The sequence below is a fragment of the Paroedura picta genome, chromosome 1 (assembly GCF_049243985.1).
Source record: "Paroedura picta isolate Pp20150507F chromosome 1, Ppicta_v3.0, whole genome shotgun sequence".
NCBI lineage: Eukaryota > Metazoa > Chordata > Lepidosauria > Squamata > Gekkonidae > Paroedura > Paroedura picta.
Window position 1 is genome coordinate 177,904,032 of NC_135369.1, and position 19,333 is coordinate 177,923,364.

The window sequence follows — 19,333 nt, forward strand, 5'->3', positions numbered from 1 at the left end:
GGTCACCATAACCGTTTATGCACTGGGAACTTCAGTGCCCCAGCTCCCGTGCAGGAGCACAAATCGGGAGAGGACGAGGTGCACCAGGCTAAATGCTTCCCTATGTGGCTGCAGGAAGAGGTGGGGCAACCTGCCATGATGAAAACTCCAGCCTGCAGCCTGGCATGAAACCTCCAGTGCATAAACGGTCCGTAGGCCAACTGTGACATAACACCAAAAAAAAAATCAAAAATTTATATTTTCATTTGATTTAGGAATGGGAAATAAATACTCCAGCCTTCCTTGGATGACAAAATAGTTACAAGGGAATCACTCATTACAGTTTCTTAGGGAGAGTCCATATGTTATACTTTCCCTAGATTTTTCTTAAATATAAAATCTACATGTCATTCGTCATGTGGGAAATTATATTTCATTCCAAGCACTGTGTATATGCAGCAATATGTATGACTGTGGGTATAGTTATCACTGGTGACAATTTATACAAATGTTTCCTGCTTTTAATTGGAAGTGTTTTCTGTATCTGAAATGGGTTCTATGCTTTATCAAAGTCAGCACCTTCAAAAGCTACAGGAAACATTTGAAAAGCTGAAGCTCTGCCATAACAGGTGTAGAACAATAGAAGTAGTTGACAAATCTCATACGTGCCCAGTGGTAATCATGGTTTGAGTTTCTATTTCTTATCAGGCTTTTACAGAATATAAGAGCTATGATCTGTTTTCTAAAGGCAACAGGATAAACTATTACCTTCTAATTTTACCTGTGACAGTATATTTAAGGCTATGTGATCTTGACTTTAGTAATATTGTTTTTCTTAGGAAAACACAGCACAGTTCTCTTGACCAGAGCTCTCCTCCACAAAGTGGAGTTTCGGGTTCCTACAATCACCCTGTGCTAGGGATGTATGATTCCAAAGATGACTTTCCACTCAGAAAAACAGGTACATTGTACTTTTTGACATTCATGTAATGTACCAAGTATTAAATTGATTGTATTAGATAAAGCAGTTTCTCTGTTCCCTTTTATATGTGTCTGCTAAGTTATAACAATGGTGAGTTTAAAAATTAAATTCATGCATTCCCTGCCTTTCCAATAAGGACCCAAGGTTACTTATATAATTCCCCTGTCCTCCATTTTATCCTCGCAACAATCCTGTCATGTTAGTTAGATTGAGAGTAACTAGCCCCAAATCACCTAGGAAGCCTACATAGCAGAAATTCAAACCTGGGTCCTCCCGTATTCCAGTCTGACACTCTATAACCATTACAGTACACCTTCTACTTCTCTGGTGATCAGAGTGGAAGAAAAATATGTAATACTTGATAAACCAAACAATAAACAAAAATACAAAAAAAACCCCAAGTATATTAAAGCAAACCTGCATCTTTGAATAACATAATTATAGAACTGAGAACCATCCACAAATCTGCAGGAGTTTTCCTACTTGGATCTGGCAGCCCTAAACCCCCCCCCCCCATCTCCCTCTGGTGACTTGGGGGGACCTGTCAATCCTTTCACTTCAGCCAGAATCAGCGTTTTCCTTTGGGGAAATAGAAAAAGAAGAAGCAGCAGCAGAAGAGTTGGTTCTTATATGCCGCTTTTCCCTACCCGAAGGAGGCTCAGAGCGGCTTACAGTCACCTTTCCATTCCTCTCCCCACGACAGACACCCTGTGAGGTGGGTGAGGCTGAGAGAGCCCTGATATCACTGCTCGTTCAGAACAATTTTATCAGTGCTGTGGCGAGCCCAAGGTCACCCAGCTGGCTGTATGTGGGGGAGTGCCGAATCGAACCTGGCATGCCAGATTAGAAGTCCTGGCTCTCTATTTGATTCCTCTTTCTAAAGACAGGGGAGGTTTTGCTCCATGAATGGCAATAGGAGGTGGTTGTTTTTTCTTTCTAGAGATGGAAGAAAGTCCATATCTGGCCCAACGAACTTGCCCCCGATGAGCTCAGCGCTTTGTCAGCCAGTCATTTGTTAAGGAGCGGCATGAATCTTCCCTGTTCTTTTATGTTCCATTCATTAGGATGTGGATCATATACCTAAAATTATAAGAGGAAAGCAGGTGCTAGGATAAACATTGGTGAACCCAAGGGAACCTATGAACACCATCTGGGAATCATTGCTTTGAGGCATTTAACATTGCAGAAGAGAGCCTGAATCAATGACTGACCGCCATGGTTAAAGACCTAAGAGTGGAAAAGCTGGAAGTGACTCCATCCAAGGTGTACATAGTGTTAGTTGGGAAGGCCAAGATCCTGAAGGACATGATGCTCCCCACTTTTGATGGGATCCAGCTGACGCTGCCCCAGCTTTATTGCTGAAGAAGCAAACTGATGCAGCTGTAAAAAAGGTGTTGCCAACTCTACTTCCAACTTGACCTTGCCGCATGGAACCATGCTGTGATTATCTTGAGACTAGACTACTGTAATGCACGGCACCACCATGAGGATCTCCCCTTAAAGACATCTCAGAAACTCAGTTGATAGAATGCCACACCCTAGGTATTATCAGGTACTAATCAGAATCTGCATAGTATTCCCTCTTTGGAGTCACTCCATTGGTTACCAGTCAGTCACTGGGTTCATTTCAAGGTTCTTGTTACCACCTACAAAGACCTTAAAGGCATTGGATCCACTTACCTAATGGACAGCCTTTCCTGATACGTTCCACTGTGACAACTCTGCTCATCTGAGCAAAGCCTTCTGAAGGGGCCACCCCACAAACTGGAAAAATTAGCAACATGTGCATTCTCTATGGTAACTCCAGCATCATGGAGTCATGTGCCCGAGGCGAGTAGGAAGGCACTTCTACCTTTTCATAGAATGTGCAAAACAGAATTGTTCAGAAGGACATGTTTGTAGAATGATCAGATTAGAATAGATTGAATCAGAATTTGATTTCTATTCGGGATAAAGTATCTCCTGCTCTGATGATCTTGTTGCCTTAAAATATATGTATGCTTTCATTGTTCTTTTCCTTCCCTTGACCATCATGTTCTGCAATCCCAATCCAACTGCATTATTTTATTAATTTGCTTGGATTAATTTGCTGATGGATTCAAATGTCACTATACTATGTAACCTGTTTACTGTTGTATTGAAAAGCCCCAGTCAGAAAGGTGGACTGTAAATTAAAATAATAATGTTAATAGGAGATCAGGTAAGTGTCATTGCTGTTTGTATGAGACAGTAACATTTCTTTCATCCCACCCATCCCCCCTTTTCCATACAGCATCAGAACCCAATCTCAAGTTGCGATCCAGATTAAAGCAGAAGGTGGCTGAAAGACGCAGTAGCCCGTTATTACGAAGGAAAGATGGTCCAGTAGTTACAGCTCATAAGAAGCGAACATTAGATGTTGCAGGTAGGTTGTAGAGGCAGCATTCAATTTAATATGTAAAAATTAAAAAACAAATGTGCATAAGGTACGGGGACGCAACTGTCTATTGCATCACAGGTCAGGAACTTGGGGATGACCTTAGATGCCTCCTTAACTATGGAGGCACAGGTCAAGTACGTAGGTGGCCTGGCATTTTACCATCTTTGCCAAGCCCATCTACTAGTGTCCTACCTTTCTTCTGAACACCTAGCCACAGTGATCCATACAACAGTCACTTACAGAATTGATTTCTGTAACTCACTCTACGTGGGCCTGCCCTTGTTTCTGATTGCGAAATTACAGCTGGTGCATAATGTGCTTACTATGTTCCTCACTGGAACACCTTGGAGAGCCCATATTCAGCCTGTGCTGAGGCAGCTGCATTGGCTTCCAGTTCTAGCCCGGGTCAGGTTCAAGGTCTTGATGTTGACCTTCAAGGACCTCTGCAGTCTGGGACCCACATATTTGAGGGACCACCTGGTGCCATATGTCCCTGGCAAGGCTTTACACTCTGCAGATGCCAACTTATTGACCATTCCTGGCTCCAGAGATGCTTGCCTTGCCTCAACCGGGGCCAGGGCCTTTTTGGTCTTAGCTCCTACCTGGTGGGGTGAGCTCCCGGTGGAGTTGTGGGCCATTGGAGAGCTTTTTGCTTTCCAAAGGGCCCGCAAAATGGAGCTCTTTCACCAAGTATATGGTCAGGGCCAGTGCTAGAGTCAAGTTGGGGCCCCCTCTCTGGTTGGAGCGATATCATCTCGCTCTGAACATCATATCCCAGACTGCCTCTGATAGTTATATAGTCATATCGAGCAGGGACTCACCATCTGGATACTGGATTTTAATGGGGTTTTAATGGAGTATTGTTTTATTGTATTTTTTATTGTACCACATTGTGGGATGTGCTGCGAGCCAATTGGGAGCAGCAGGCTAAAAATCTAAATACATATGTACGTACGTATGTACGTACATACATACATACATACATACATACATACATACATACATACATACATGTAACCGTTATATCAAATGAAGCCCGTTGGGACGTAGGGGAGTACAAACCTGACTGGAGGTAGTTCTTACTACAAATGATTCACTTTTGGGTTGGGGCGCTCACTGTGAAGGACATTCAACCAGGGGTATTTGATTAGACCAGGTTTTCTCAACAAGAGTTTTGTGAATCCTTGGGATTTCTTGAAGGCATTGGAATGGCTTCCTTAATGGGTTGGAGTTAATTAATTTTTTATGTGTATGTATATGTGTGTGTATACATATATATATAATACATACATACATACATACATACATACATACATACATACATACATACATACATACATACATACATACATACATACATACATACATACACACACATATACACAATTAGTTAAATATTTATTGAGTGATATGACCATATATGGTCATGTCAACTCCCCCCTCCAGGAATGGCCAGTGATGGGCCTGGATGGGTGGGGAGGGGCCCCATGTGGTCATGTGCACAGCTCTGCTTCCCAACCATATTCTGCACAATTGTTCCACTTCTGGGGTTTCTCAAAGCCTGAAGAATGTTTCAGGGATTTCTCAATGATTAAAATGTTGAGAAAGGCTGGATTAGACAATGAGAAGTGACTGTACATTAACATTTTGGAAATATGTGCAATTTGTAATGGCCTTAGATGCTTCTCAGATACTCAGTGGAAATATTCCATTCTTGTTCAGAGGGACAACACAATTACAGTGTTTTGTTTTAAGACAAACAAGAAGCAGCACCCGGGCCATCAGCTCTTCCCTCACTCCGGAGGCGGTCCCTGACCTGAGAAAGGTTGGGGACCGCTGCTCTTGGGGGTTCCAGTTGTTGATCTCTTTGCAGTGTAGGGCAACAAGAAGGCTATGAAGTTCTCTTCCCCCCAAAGGGATGGGAGTTGGTTTCCTAGGGGATGCATTTCATCAGCGCTGGCGGGGAGATCTGTTTTATGTGTTCCCTCCATTTCTGCCCCTTATGAAGGGAAATAGACAAAGCTAGAAGGGAAGGATAAAACATCGTCATGGTAGCATTTTTTTTGCCATAATAATTATCGGTTCCAATCCTTATGAAAATTTCCAAGAGCCAGATTTAATCAGTGTCAGCCAGATGTTTCATCATGATATGAACCACCTCAACTTGACAACATGGACGCTTCTATTTTCTAAAGAGATTAATGTGGCACTCCTGTAGTCATGCAAACCTAACACCAGGAGAACCTATAACTATAAGTGGAGGCAACTTTCCCTCTGGGGTGGTAGGAAAGCTGTCTGGTGGGACATGGCACTGCACAGCTGCTGGGAAGCATAGCTTCTGGCTAGGGCAGTTTTCAGTGATTGCAGCCCATTTTATTTATTTATTTTATTTATTTATTTGATTTCTATACCGCCCTTCCATATTGCTCAGGGTGGTTTACATACAGCATGGGGGATACATGGAACGAATTAATACATAACAGAAACAAACAACAACAATAATCCAGTAACACAATTTCAGTGATCATAAACAATACAACAGGAACGGAACCCAGCCAAGGCCCCCAGAGAGGACAGACTGGTTCAGGCCATGGAGGGATGTCTGAGGGGGGACCTGTTGACAATCTTAGGCAAATGTTATCCTCAGGTGATGGGAATACACACACATACTCATCCTGTAACTATTGGGCCCATAAAGTCATGAAATACGAAATGTGCTGAAGGGAGTTCTTAGTCTGAGCAAGAGTGCTTGCACTCGAAAGCTCACACCTTGAATAAATCTTTGTTGGCCTTAAAGGTGCTTCTGGACTCAGATTGTATTGCCCAAGATATTGTGTTACCCATAGTTCCCCATGCCAAGCTCTGCCCTTTGAAAAATCAGGCACATTCTACTAGGGCAGTGTCTTCTTCCATGGCATTCTAGGATGGAGTGCCTATGACAGATTTGCCACGTAGCTGCTGGTCATTGGCAGATATGCTTATTCATCACTATACTCTGGATCTACAGACAAGACAAGGTACAAGAGGGCAAAGCAGTTCTTCATTCATTGTTCAAGTGATCGGAGCATGCCCCACCTCCTGCTGAGTAGCTTGCTAAAATCCCCATGTGGGACTGCACAGAAGATCGATGATGAAAACAAGGTTGCACTTACCTTTAACTTGTTCATCGCATATTTCCTGTGCAGGCACACATACGCTCCCTTCTGCCTGGCTGCATAGTCTGCTTCAGCGGTGCTAGAGGTACTCAAGATACAGGGTTGCTGTGCACATGGTACCTGGGCAGGATCAAACTTCTGGCTTTGGTGTGCACCGCCCCCTGGAGGCTTTTAGCTGTAAGATATATCCACTGGAGTGCCTGTTTACCCAGTCCCCATGTGTTTTTGCACAAAAGATACTTACTGAACAGCAGTTACAGATAAGTTAAACCTCGTTTTATCTCTGAGATTATGATGCGTCTTACCTACCCTGATGACAGATAAATCGTTTAGGAGTATTTGGGTAGACAACAGATTCGTTCTCAATATAACAGGTATCTTAACCTGCTTGGCTGTATTTGCCTCTTATTGTTTTATGCCAATAAAGGTTTATTATTATATAACAGATAACAGATGTCAGTGACTGTTAATTACCACCTTGCCATCCTTGTACAGTTGAGATGCTTCTGGAATACTAACAGAAAATTCAAGGATGAGATGTTTTTTAGCCATAGGGGAGTAATCAATATTTTGCAAGATTTTTTTTTAAATAACTGTTTCTGAATGTGTTTTCAGACTCCATGTGCAACAGTGCTCCTGGATCTGGTCCCAGTTCTCCAAACAATAGCTCCAGTAACATAAGTACTGAGAATGGAATTACTGGATCAATTGCAAATATTCAAGCAGAGGTATAATCAATTTCTCTGATTAATAGTAATATTTTTCCAAAGTCTGTCAACCTTTGATATATATGTTTCCATGGTCTATCTGTCTTAAATCATGGAAAGTGAAGTAATTAACATAAATTATTTTACAAAATAGAAATGAAAAAGGAGCGTGAAACCTGGTGAGTTATGGAGTTATACATAGTAATGAAAACGAGATCTGCCAATTTGTTTGTTCAGTGTGAATGTGTACATTTTGGGTTCTCAGCCCAGTGAACCTTTATTTAATCTTTTGTCTTCCTTTGCAGCCACACATTGGGGCTATGTCTGCTCAGGCCAGCTGCGGATTTTGTTTCTAGCTTAAAACTCCCAAATTGGAGTGCTCTGCTCCTTACGAAGCTGGTGCATATCACAGCACATGCTCCAACGACAGGTTGCCCCCTTCTCTCAGTTTCTTTTTTGCTCCACAAGGATAAGACACTTCTAGCAATGCCCCATTGGTATTACCGTTTTTGGCAAAGATTCATTCTCAGTGAGTGGCTTTTCAAGCTTCAAGGCTATTTTTTAGGATAATAAATTCTCCAGTCTCTTGTCACCAATTATTGCACTAATATGAAATTCCTGACTAATATGCAAAATAGACAGACACATCCCCAAATGTTTTTTCCTCCACTCCGTCCAGCTGTAGGGAACACCAGGACTGAGATTCTCCCAACAGGTTCCCCAGAGGGACCAGAATCCCTTCAGTGGAAGATACCTTCAATTTTACAGATAAGCTAGCCTGCTTGGTTACTTCTGATAGTTGGATGTTATCTATTGTTAAAAGATGAATGCAGAGTTTTTATCCCAACCATCTTGTTACAGTTTTACTTCTGTTATTCAGTCCCTTTCCCTGAGGGTTTAGTTAGTCATCCTTGACTTGAAGGACACTTATTTTCATATTTCAATCCACCAGTCTCACAGGGAGTTCTTACATTTCAGATAAGGTTTTCAAGTGTTGGAATATGCTTCTCTCCCATTTAGGCTGACCGTAGCACCCAGGGTCTCTACAAAATGTATGACAGTGATTGTGGCATATTTATATACATATGACTGTTCTATATTCCGCTAGCTAGACAACTGGCTTATTGTGGCTCATAATCATGAGAGTTTGGGTGACTTGGTTCATCTGATTGTTTCATCTTGTAATACTGTAGGAGTAATAATCAAATGGAAAAAAAATCCCTTCTTGAACCCTTTCAGGGGGTACAATTCATTGATGCTTCCCTTGATGCTATCATACGGCTTTTTTGCCTGCTGACAGTGATGGCTAAGCCCTGGGAATAGAGAAAATCAGTATTAAAAAGGAGTTGACAACCAAGGAAGACCAGATGCACCTGTTTGTTATGTCCAGGAAGGTACTGGTGCTCTGCTCCTTGAAGATACCTTCCAGATTCCCTGGTTGGGCAAGTCTTTTCTACATTCCCCCCCTTCCCTCAACACTGGAGAATCTCTCTCAGGTAATGTGCTGCTGCCGCCTGACCTCTATATAGAATTGCCCACTGAGAGAATCAGAACTCCAAATTTCCATTCCAAATTCTGAGCCTTGTGATTCCCACTGGTCAGCACCTGGTCACTGCAGGTTCACAGCTTTGTGCACTCCTGAAGGAATAGCTGCTTGCCACTGCCAGCATTTCTCCTCTTGGCATCCCTTTTACAATAGTGCGTTCTAGACGGTAGTACAGGGAACCACTACCAGCACCCAAAATTAAAAAGTATTTATTAAAAATAAAATATTTATAAGGATACATTTATCACGGCACTAGATTAATTAATGGAACTGAAAGACATAGGTAAAATACAATCCCTCTGGCCCCTCTAACTATATATGCCCCTACCAGATGTTAAAATATAGGACAGATAGCTTAAGGACATAACAGGTTCCTACAGTCTTTCCCATTTCCTTGAAGCTTCGTTTAGCTCTCCAGGCGAGCACATGGTCAATGGCTGCCCCTCCAGACCTGAGGTGAGAGGTCTTTCTGCAGTGATGGGCTAAAGTGAGCTTCTCCTTACTGCAACGTGTTTTTCTCATATCTGTTTCTCTACTCCCTGACCAGGTCAAGCTGTGTCAAAGAAGTGTTTCCAGGCAATCTCTAGGCATAACTTCCTGGAGATGATTCTTGGAGGCTGTCTAACCTAGTTCTCCAAACCTCTTGTTTCCTGCTTGGAGAAAGGGGACGTTTTACCCACCTGTTGCTTCTATTTAGGCCAGTTAGCATTTTTATAACGGTGAGCTGAGGTATGTTGGGGGTGCAATTGGATTGACCCCCTCCCCCGTCTTGGTATCTGCTCAAAGGTGTTTGTGTGTGTGTGGGGGGGGAGAAACCCGTTAAAACACTGAGTTCAAACCTTCACAGGAAAAATAAAAATACATTGCTTTCCAGAGTTTGAGATATTGTTCCATCAAGCCTTTCAAAATGAGAATTGAGTTGCTTGTTGACCTGTTGGGTCCCCAATGTCTTTTCTCTAGTGATATTTGTGATATTTTAATTTGTCTTCCTTGATGGATTATTTCTTGTTGGGTTCAGCAGTTTTTAGGTGCTTATGGGGTGAAAGAGGATTTACAAGCTTTCCCCCCACTAATAAATAAAATAATCACCTTGCTCTTTTTTCACTGCTTAGATTGAAATAAAATGTGAAGCACTGAATACATCACTAACCATGGAACAGTCGAAAATCTAAGCATCCATTGAGTTTTGGATATATTTGAGTTAATTTAGTCTTAACATCCTATACATGCTGATAATAATATGCAGTTATACACAACATGTGGATAGAGAAGATATGTGTGAAGGTATCTAGTTCACTGAGGCAGCACTATTGGTTTTCTTTTCAGACCAACCTGGCTCACAGACTAGTGAATCGTGAAAGCTCCATAACACAGCTTCCTCTGTACACATCTCCCTCCTTGCCCAATATAACATTAGGTTTACCAGCGACGGCCCCTTCCAGCGTAAGTGATGTTTCATGTAACATTTGAGTGTCATTGCGTTTACACTAACCCCATTCATAAGCTCAATGTATTACCAGTTATATGTTTGCAGGGCGGATCAGGACAGCAGGATGCCGAAAGACTTGTTATCCCATCCTTACAACAACGAATCTCCTTATTTCCTGGAACCCATCTAACACCTTATTTGAGTAGTTCAACCGTGGAAAGAGATGGGGGAACAACTCACAACCCGCTTCTTCAACACATGGTCCTATTGGAACAACCAACTGCACAAAATACCTTAGTCCAAGGTGAGCAAAACCAAAGTTGTATTCTAAAAGCACATGTATGTTTCTTGGTTTTTCATAAATGTCACTGTGCCATATTAACAGAATACAGATTAGAGTACTTGAGGGAAAGTTATTTGTGAACACAGTGGAATGGTAGAGATACTAATTTTAATACTTTGATCTGATTAGAAAATGAAGCTCTATCAAATTCGGCTGTTAGATGGCAGTTACTGCAAATTGGTATTGCCCTGTCTAGTTGCAGGACAAGAACCATGGAGTAGCGGGTGATGCAAGTGTTTGCTTATTGTCATTAACATAATATGATACTTTAACACTTACCATATACCTAGTTCTAGGCGCTAATATGTCCCTCAATGTTTACCCCAAGTAATTTTAAGTAGTTTGGGCCATTGTAAAAGCCTAAGTTCAGAAAGTAAGGAAGATAAATGTTGAAGTAAGGAAGATAAGGCAAATCAAATTGATTAAGCTAGACTTAATACATGGCTCCATAAACAGATTTCAAAAGAATTAAGTAATAAAAAAACTCATTTAGGAAGTAGTAGGAGCACCTTATAGCCAAGGAGGAATATAAACAATCAATGCTTGTAGGGAGAGTATTAGAAAAGCTAAAGCTCTGTATGAGCTTAGGTTAGCAAGAAATGCTAAAAACAACAAGAAAGGAGTCTTTCGTTATATTCAGAGTAAATAAAAGAATAGGGACATGGTAGGAGCATTGCAGGGACCAGAAAGTGACATTTTAACAGATGATGAAGAGAGGGCTGAACTGCTCAATTCCTACTTCTCTTCAGTCTTCTTTTGTGCGGGGAATCGTGCTCAGCATGGCAAAATCATTTCATGTGATGCGGGATGGGAGTTGTGGCCTAGGATCACTGTAGGGATAGCCCATAAAAGCCTAGTTTCTTTAAAAGAAACCAAATCCTCTGGGCCAGACGAATTGCATCCAAGGGTACTAAAAGGACTTGCAGATGTAATTTCTGAGCCTCGCCATTATTTTTTGACAATTCTTGGAGAACAGTTAAAGTGCTAACAGATTGGAGGTGGGCAAATGTTATCCCCCATCTTCAAGAAGGGGAAAAGGAGGATCTGGGTAATTGCCATCTACAGCTGGCAAAATTTTAGAACAAATAATCAGACAGTCGGTCCTTGAGCAGCTAGAGCGGATGGCTGTAATTACTAAGAATCAGCATTACTTTCTCAAGAACATCATGTCAGACTAACTTTATATCTTTTTTTGAGGAAGTTACTACCTTGCTAGATCAGAGGAATGCTCTGGACATAGTTTACCTTGATTTCTGTAAGGATTTTGATAATCAAAATGTGGATTTTGATTCCACATGGAATTCTTAGTGACAAGTTGGTAAAGTGCAGTATGGATCCTATTAATGTTAGGTGGATTGAGAACTGGTTGACACGTTTCGGGCACATGAAAGCTCACATCTTGAATAAATCTTTGTTGGTTTTAAAAGGTGTTATTGGACTCAGAGCTTGATTAGCGTTAGCATTTTGTCTGTCACATCCCTGGGGAGGCAGCATGCTTTGTGAAGTAATATGTCTGAATGGCACACACCTCCCTCTGTAACTCTCAGTAGGGGAATTATGATCTACCTCAACACTAAGTCTAGCAGGTGATAGTTGAATCACTCCTGAGAATTTTCCTTCCCATGTAGCGTAGTAGCTGTCCTCCCCCAGGATACTCACACATTATCATTGCAAAAGCTCCTGAAAGCAGTTTCTTAGGTTGAGTCATTCAAAATTTCTTCTCATTCTCTTGCTCCTGGCAGCCACTCTCTTCCATAAGGTTTTCTTCCCACATACCGTTCTTTTCATTTTTTTACTGTCTCATCCTGCTGTTGTTTCCACTTGCAGTGCTCCCCCCCCCACGAACTCTTCCTATCCAAGAACTCCTCTAATAAGTTGAAGTGTGGATACTTTGCTGTTCAAGTCCTGTTACTTGTTTATCTCATAGAGCAGCTTGCTGGAATTGAATGCTGGAATGCTGACCTTGTAATAAACACGATGTCTCTTGCTACTTTATAGGATTGAAAGTATAATATCACACAGTTATTACCTCCTGCGTAGTTTTGTCTATGTTGAATCTGCATCTGTTATTTTTTCTGAAGAAACTAAGGATTATAATTGAACAAGCTGTTTCTTAAGCAAATTTAGGAGGTAGAAAGGAGTTCCAGGCTGAAACCCACGGGTTCCCAGAGTGGCAGCGTGCAAATAATAAAACCTTTTCTTTAAAATACATAAAGTTTATTGGAATTTGGGGAAATTGGTTAATCAGAATGTATTAAATATAGCACATCAGTCTAAAACAAGCAGCACAAAACAATACAGCTAGATTTCTACCTGAATCACAGAAATTTGGATCAGGTGGTACATCTTTACGTTCTTGCATATGCAGGCTACAATTCAAATTTCCAAACTACCTGTCTGACTAACAAAATACAATTTTAGTTTTCCTGGCATAGAATGTACAATGAGTTGTATTAAAGAAAAAAACGGTGAAAAATACCAACATAATAACACGAAGAGCCCCTTTGCATCAGACTAGATCTCCATCTAGTCCAGCATCTTGTTTGACCCAGTGGCCAGCCAGTTATTCTGGAGGGTCAGCAATAGGGCATAGCAGGCAAGGCCTTTCTAGCATACAGCTTGCCTTTTTTTTTTTTTTTTACCACCGCAGAACATTTTTAATCCATAGAAGGAATTGTCCACATATTTTGGTACTACTAGGCTTATTCAGGAGTCTTTCAAGCCTTTTGAAAGTCCAAGTACATAGTGTCTGCTGCATCACTGTTCTGTATTCCTTCCTTCACCTTTATTGGCATATCAGAATATTGCAACATATATATGGCAGAAGGTCAGAGCAAGAGAAAATATAAATAGACAACAGCAAAACAGATGAAAGAGTAATACACTAGAAGAACTTACTTCTGGCTGTAAGTACTTCAGCTAGAAACTTTAGTGACTGTAGCTGTAATCTCAGGGGAATAGTTATTTAATAGATATTGGAATGCATTTTCCTTAGTTAAAAGACCTTAGGAATGTAATAAAGGGGAACGTTCTTTACAGGGAACCTCATGGAGCTGGCAATCTAGAATGATGTGTTGAGTTGTATCCATTGAGTTTACAGAACAGAAACAGCCTCTTCTGAAATGGAATCTATCTCCCAACTAACACCTTTGAAGGGAGAACATTCATCCTGGCAGCTCTGGGATGGAAAGGGTTATCTAAATTATAGTAGTAATGAGCCGTCCGTCCAGGCTGAATTTGTAAATCAGATTTAGCGGGAAAGCATATATGATGTTGAGAGGGAAACGGTTTTGTGAATTCATAGTCCAATAGTTTCTGTTTTCTGACACAAAAGATGGATAATTCATTAGAAAGTAGAAGGAAACCAATTAATAGTCCAATTTGAGAGATTTTTAATTGAACAACAGAAAACCAAGAGGAGAAATGAGAGTTGTTTTTTAAATGTAGAATTAAACATTCTGGCTTAGCTCTAAAGTATATTTTGATCCAGGCTATAGTTTCCAAAAACTGTTGGCCCAGTTCTGTGGAAATAGCACCTAAGAGGTGATTAAAGTAATTTCCCTGGACGCCCTCAATATTGTTATTGAATACTTTTATGCATATGGGTATGTAAATTGCAATGATATTTTAGCATTCAAAGTTGTTATTGCAGTAGGAAGAAATTGGTTATTTTTACTAACATAAAATTGTTTAATTTGGACAGAGGAACATTTGGCCAAATTTATTCTTTGGGTTTAATGGGTTGACCCAGTGATACCCAGGTATTTAACTCGATTGATTTCCTTATTTCCAACAAACCATTTTATAGTGGCTGCCGCATTACTGCCGCATCTATAGTGGCTGCCGCATCTATGTGCTTGTCTACTTTTTAAAAGAAGCTCAAAAGGTTGATTAGATAGGATTTCCCTTTGCAGAGCCCATGTTAATTTTCACTGAGCAGACTTTGTACTGATTATCATGGGACAGACAGTCTAACTGACCTTTAATTTCCTGGCTGCCCCTTTTAAAAATCAGTGTAATACTTGCTACTCTTCAGTAGTCTTCTAGTAGTGACTGATTTGTGTGATAAATTACATTTACAGATTAATAGATCAACTGTTTCACAATTGAGCTCCCCAAGAACTCCCAGTTATGTGCCATTGGGATGTGGTGACTTTATGGTCACTGATTTGAACCTTGTATGTCCAGTTGTTTAGGAAACTCTGACTTTGGAGGTATCTTTTGCTCCCTCAAAGTCCCTTGCTTGAATTTTTCAGCTCAACTCCCCTGTTAAAAGCCCCATGTTTGAAAGCACTGAATACAAGCCCCTGGGAAACCTGTGAGCTTATTTGAAGTCTGACCACTAATGGATTCTCGATTATAGCTGTGAATTGTTGTTCTGCCCCCAGCAGTTAGACAGTAGCCATCAGTTGACTTGCCTCACTCAGCAAGGACACCCTCCCAGCAGGAGCATGTGATAGAGGATGGTCTCTTCCTCACTGATGCTTGAACTGGGGGTTGACCTCGGCCCTGACTGAGGGGGCAGCTGCTGCCATTTGTCAGTTGTCACTTCTACCAGCCCCAGTAAAGGTAATAATGGGTTCTTAGCACACTGTCATGAATGTGGCATGCTCTTCTCCAGGACATGGAATGGGCTGAGACATTTCTTATAAGAAAAAAGTACAAAGCTCTTTTATTAGAACCAAAAAGGGTACATCAGGGCACATTGCGAAAGAGCATTGCTAAGAGCATTGTTAAGCCAAGCCTGGGGTTCATATAGGTAACCCCCCTTCCCCTCCAACAAATGTACATTTTTCCTGCCAAAATCCTTTCTCACAAAATACAGTCTTTTATCTACAAAGTTAAAATAAATCTTCTGCACCCAGCTGCCAACCATTTGGTCCAAGACATAATACTCAAGCCTACAGATAACGTGCTGTGAAGTATAGAGCTGGTTTCCTTGGTGGAGCCAGACTCCGCTGCATCAGACCAAAACAACCTGGAATGAATGAGGGGCCAGGGTGGATAGGAGCTACTGGAAAATTAAAGTGTAAAGAAACCATGTAGCCTAGCCAAAACTAGGTAAATTAAAGGGGTAGAGGGGCTACATGACAGCAGCCACAACTCAATGACTAATTAGTGAGACTTCTGCTGTGCCAGCTCAAAGGTCATTCTAGTCCAGCATCCTGATTTCAAGAATGGCCAATCAGAGGCCTAACCCCAAAGGAGGTCACGCCCTGCAGTTTAGTTTCAACAGCTGGCGTTCAAAGGTCTGTTGCATTCAGACTTGGAAGCTATGATTAGCTGTCATAGCTTATGACCACTAATAGATACCCTTCATAAACCTCTAATAACTAGCAGCAATCGCCACATCTTATTTGTTTTAAAATGTGTATGCAGAGACCCACTTGAAGTGACTCGCAAGGAAAAAACAAAGTAATACAATCATGAAAATGCCAACCGTAAGTTTATCAATATTAAAACAAGCCAGAAGAACTCTACTAAGCAGATAATAAAACCAGCTTCAGTTAATACCTAAGTAAATCAGGACAGTTTCCCACTCTGGAAAAGGGGCTGCTGGTTTCTTTGTGTCATTTGAAACCAGTGGCATTCATTTTTCTATGCAAGGGAAAACTGTGCTGATTTGTGATAGTTGGGATTGAGCATAACAGAACATAAGAGAAGCCAGGTTGGGTCAGGCCAGTGGCCCATCCAGTCTAGCATTGTGTCACCCAGTGGCCCAAACCCACTATCTGTCACTAGGAGACAAAATTGCCCTTTTTCTATTTAGCCCAGCTCCCTCTTGACATTTATATTAATACTTAGGTAAAGTTGTTTATTGTTCAGCTTCACATCTAAATTTCATGTGAGCTTTGACTGTGAAAGCATGTTCTTTCTCACTCATATTTATATGCATGGGTGTGTGTGGGAGTATGTATACAAATAAAACATTCTTTAGCTGAAAGCACTTCTATTTCTAAAGGTTTTCACTAGAACAAAATGACAGCGTGGCTGGTTTCATCGCATATTACTATCACCGTGAGATTTACTCAAAAGCTGTTTTCTCCCTTCCTCTCCTCTTCCTTTTTTTTTTCTCTACTGTTTTTCTCCATATTATCTTCAGACTGGTATCTTTCAGGACTAGGGGCACTCCCCCTCCATGCGCAATCCCTGGTGGGCGCGGATCGGCTCTCTCCCTCCATACACAAACTGCGACAACATCGCCCTCTGGGCCGTACACAGTCTGCTCCTCTTCCCCAGAATGCACAGGCCCTACAGCAATTAGTGATTCAACAACAACATCAGCAGTTCTTAGAAAAACACAAACAGCAATTTCAGCAGCAGCAGCTGCACATTAACAAGGTAGGTTCACTGATTGCCTGTTCTTGCTCATGCAATTTTAATGCACTTATATAGCTTTCTGCTATAATATGCATGGCTTATAGTAATGTCAGTTGTGTTCATCTTTGGATGGCTTATTGTTAGATCTCGTTTAGAGAACATGGGGCAGGGTGGGGAGACAGATTGCACGTGTGGACAAAATGTTGTCTCCTCAACCTGATTAGCAGAACTATCTGAATAAAAGTTTTATGTTTATGAAATGTGTTCCCTAGAATAACATTCTGCATGCAAATAATAGCCATAAATAGTGAGTGGATTTGTACTAGGTACTTCTGATGCTATGTTCATGGGTGTAGGTCTGACAGGCTTGTTCTAAGTCCCTTTGCTGCACAATTTATCTCATTCTGTTTCTGAAATGTATGTTACTTTAGTAAGTATATGAAGGCTGGGAGAAATTACATTAAGTATCATGTCTGATGTTCCAAGAATCTTTTTAAAGCCAGATGGCAACTTTGTTTCTGTATCCCTCTTGTTGATATGCTACATTTCCCATACACAGAGAAGTGTTAGTTGCATCATACTATAGAACAGTGGTTCCCAACCTTCCTAATGCCACGACCCTTTAATACAGTTCCTCATGTTATGGTGACCCCCAGCCATAAAATTATGCAGGTGTTCTTTCACAGCAATTAAACTGAATCTGACCAATGGCGTGAAGATCCATTGTTCATGATTGTTTATAAATTGTATATAAATTAGCAGGCACCTTCAGGAGGAGCGGCAACAGTAGTGGCACCCCCTCTCCCAGCCAAGCTGTTCCCCCTGCCGCAACCCCTGAGAAAGGGCCGTTCGACCCCCAGGTTGAGAACCACTGCTGTAGAATGTGATGAGTTTATTGATGGAGATATACATCTGTTTTATTTTGTTTTTTCATTTGGGTGTACAACTGTATATAAATGCAAAACTACTGGACACAATTGTGATTGAAAGAGCTGTTAGAAATATAAACCAGGATTTTCTTAGCAGTGTTTTTAATGAGTTTTCCTGAAATGAGTCATGTGATTCCTCTTCGCTGTAGTCGTCCTTCCCAAGCCTCTCTCTCAAAGCAGGAAATCCAGAAATCATGCTTTGGTTTTCAGTCTGCTGTTGTGGTATTTCTGGTGCATATTTTTTTCCAGATACTCTTCAGTGAGGGGTTTAAAGAAACGAAAGAACCACTATTGCTCTGGTGGTAGAAAGTGCCATCGATTCATGTTTTCAAGGAAAGAGTTAAACAACTTTTGTCATTGCCTGCCTCTGTGTAGAGACCCTGGTGTTTCTTGGAGGTCTGTCATCCCAATGCTAATCAGAGTCAAACATATTCAGGTTCTGAGTGCTGATGAGATCAGGCTAGCTTGGGGCATCATGGTCAGTTCACTATCACTAGGCAATATATTATTTTTTTTTATTTTTTAGAGTCCAGCTTTCTCACTGAGACTCAAGTGCATTTTATTTCAAACTAGGACTAGGCTTGCAGAAATTTGGGGGGAAAGCAGTTGTCTGAACTAAAACTTACTAAAATCTGACCTATTAAACAATGCTGAATGTTATGGTATCACATAACTGGAACTAAAATGCATTTAACTGAAGCAATCTTTTATGATGTTGCTCTGTTTCTGTTTTTATAAAAATGCCCTCCTAAACAATTCTGTTTTGCAGCGTTTGCCAGTCACCTGGAACAGTGTTCCCCAATCCCCGGGCCGTGACCCAGTACCGGGCCATGGAGCCCTCGGTACCGGGCCGTGGTGGTGGGGGAGGGAGGCATGGGCACCGCTTCGGCGACCGAATTGCTCAAGCCTAGGGGAGAGGGAGGCCCGGGGACCAGGGGGAGGAGAGGGAGAGCAGTGCTCGCTACGCTGTGGGGGGGAGGTGCGGGAGCAAAGGCGCAGGCATGGCAGGTCCGTGCCTGCGCGTTTGCACCCGCTGAGGAGCGCCGCGCGGCAAGCACCACTCTCCCTCTCCCCCCCAATCCCTGGGCCTCCCTCTCCACCCCCCCAGTCCCCGGCCTGAAAAAGGTTGGGGACCACTGACCTGGAGCACTGGGCCTGTTCCCAGCCCTCTGAGGCAAGCCATTCCATGGACCACTATAGAGAAGGCATCTATTTGGACAGTTCTTGATCTTGCAGGATGGTAATGAGCAAAATTGTTGTAGTGATTCATAGGCTGATCAGCTGACCCTTGTGGACTTGGTTAAAAGCCTAGGAATTGTACTAGCCCCAGCGTTATTGGAGAAGGAAGTTAATGCTGCCACATGCACACAGATCATCCCAGAAGAAAGCTTGCACTCAGCTGATCTGGCCACCTAGATCCATGCCTTGAATGAACCTAAAGCTTTGCTGCTTGGAATAAAGAAAGACGACTTTTGAAAGAATGTTTATAACAAAGCAATGAGAAAACGGTCACAGCAACCTCT

The 19,333-nt window shown here is 41.7% G+C and overlaps 1 protein-coding gene across 7 annotated transcripts in view; it reads left to right on the plus strand.

Moving 5' to 3' along the window:
* HDAC4 (histone deacetylase 4) overlaps positions 1–19,333 on the plus strand; it is a 172,294-nt gene that overhangs the window by 78,243 nt on the left and 74,718 nt on the right. For 6 of the 7 annotated variants that reach the window (XM_077313311.1, XM_077313338.1, XM_077313325.1 and 3 more), the window contains 6 exons: positions 819–940; positions 3,234–3,365; positions 7,151–7,263; positions 10,115–10,231; positions 10,323–10,521; positions 16,664–16,902. In XM_077313311.1, the coding sequence (XP_077169426.1) occupies positions 819–940; positions 3,234–3,365; positions 7,151–7,263; positions 10,115–10,231; positions 10,323–10,521; positions 16,664–16,902 (922 nt within the window). The remainder of the gene's footprint in view (positions 1–818; positions 941–3,233; positions 3,366–7,150; positions 7,264–10,114; positions 10,232–10,322; positions 10,522–16,663; positions 16,903–19,333) is intronic. The other variant, XM_077313330.1, reaches the window with a different exon arrangement.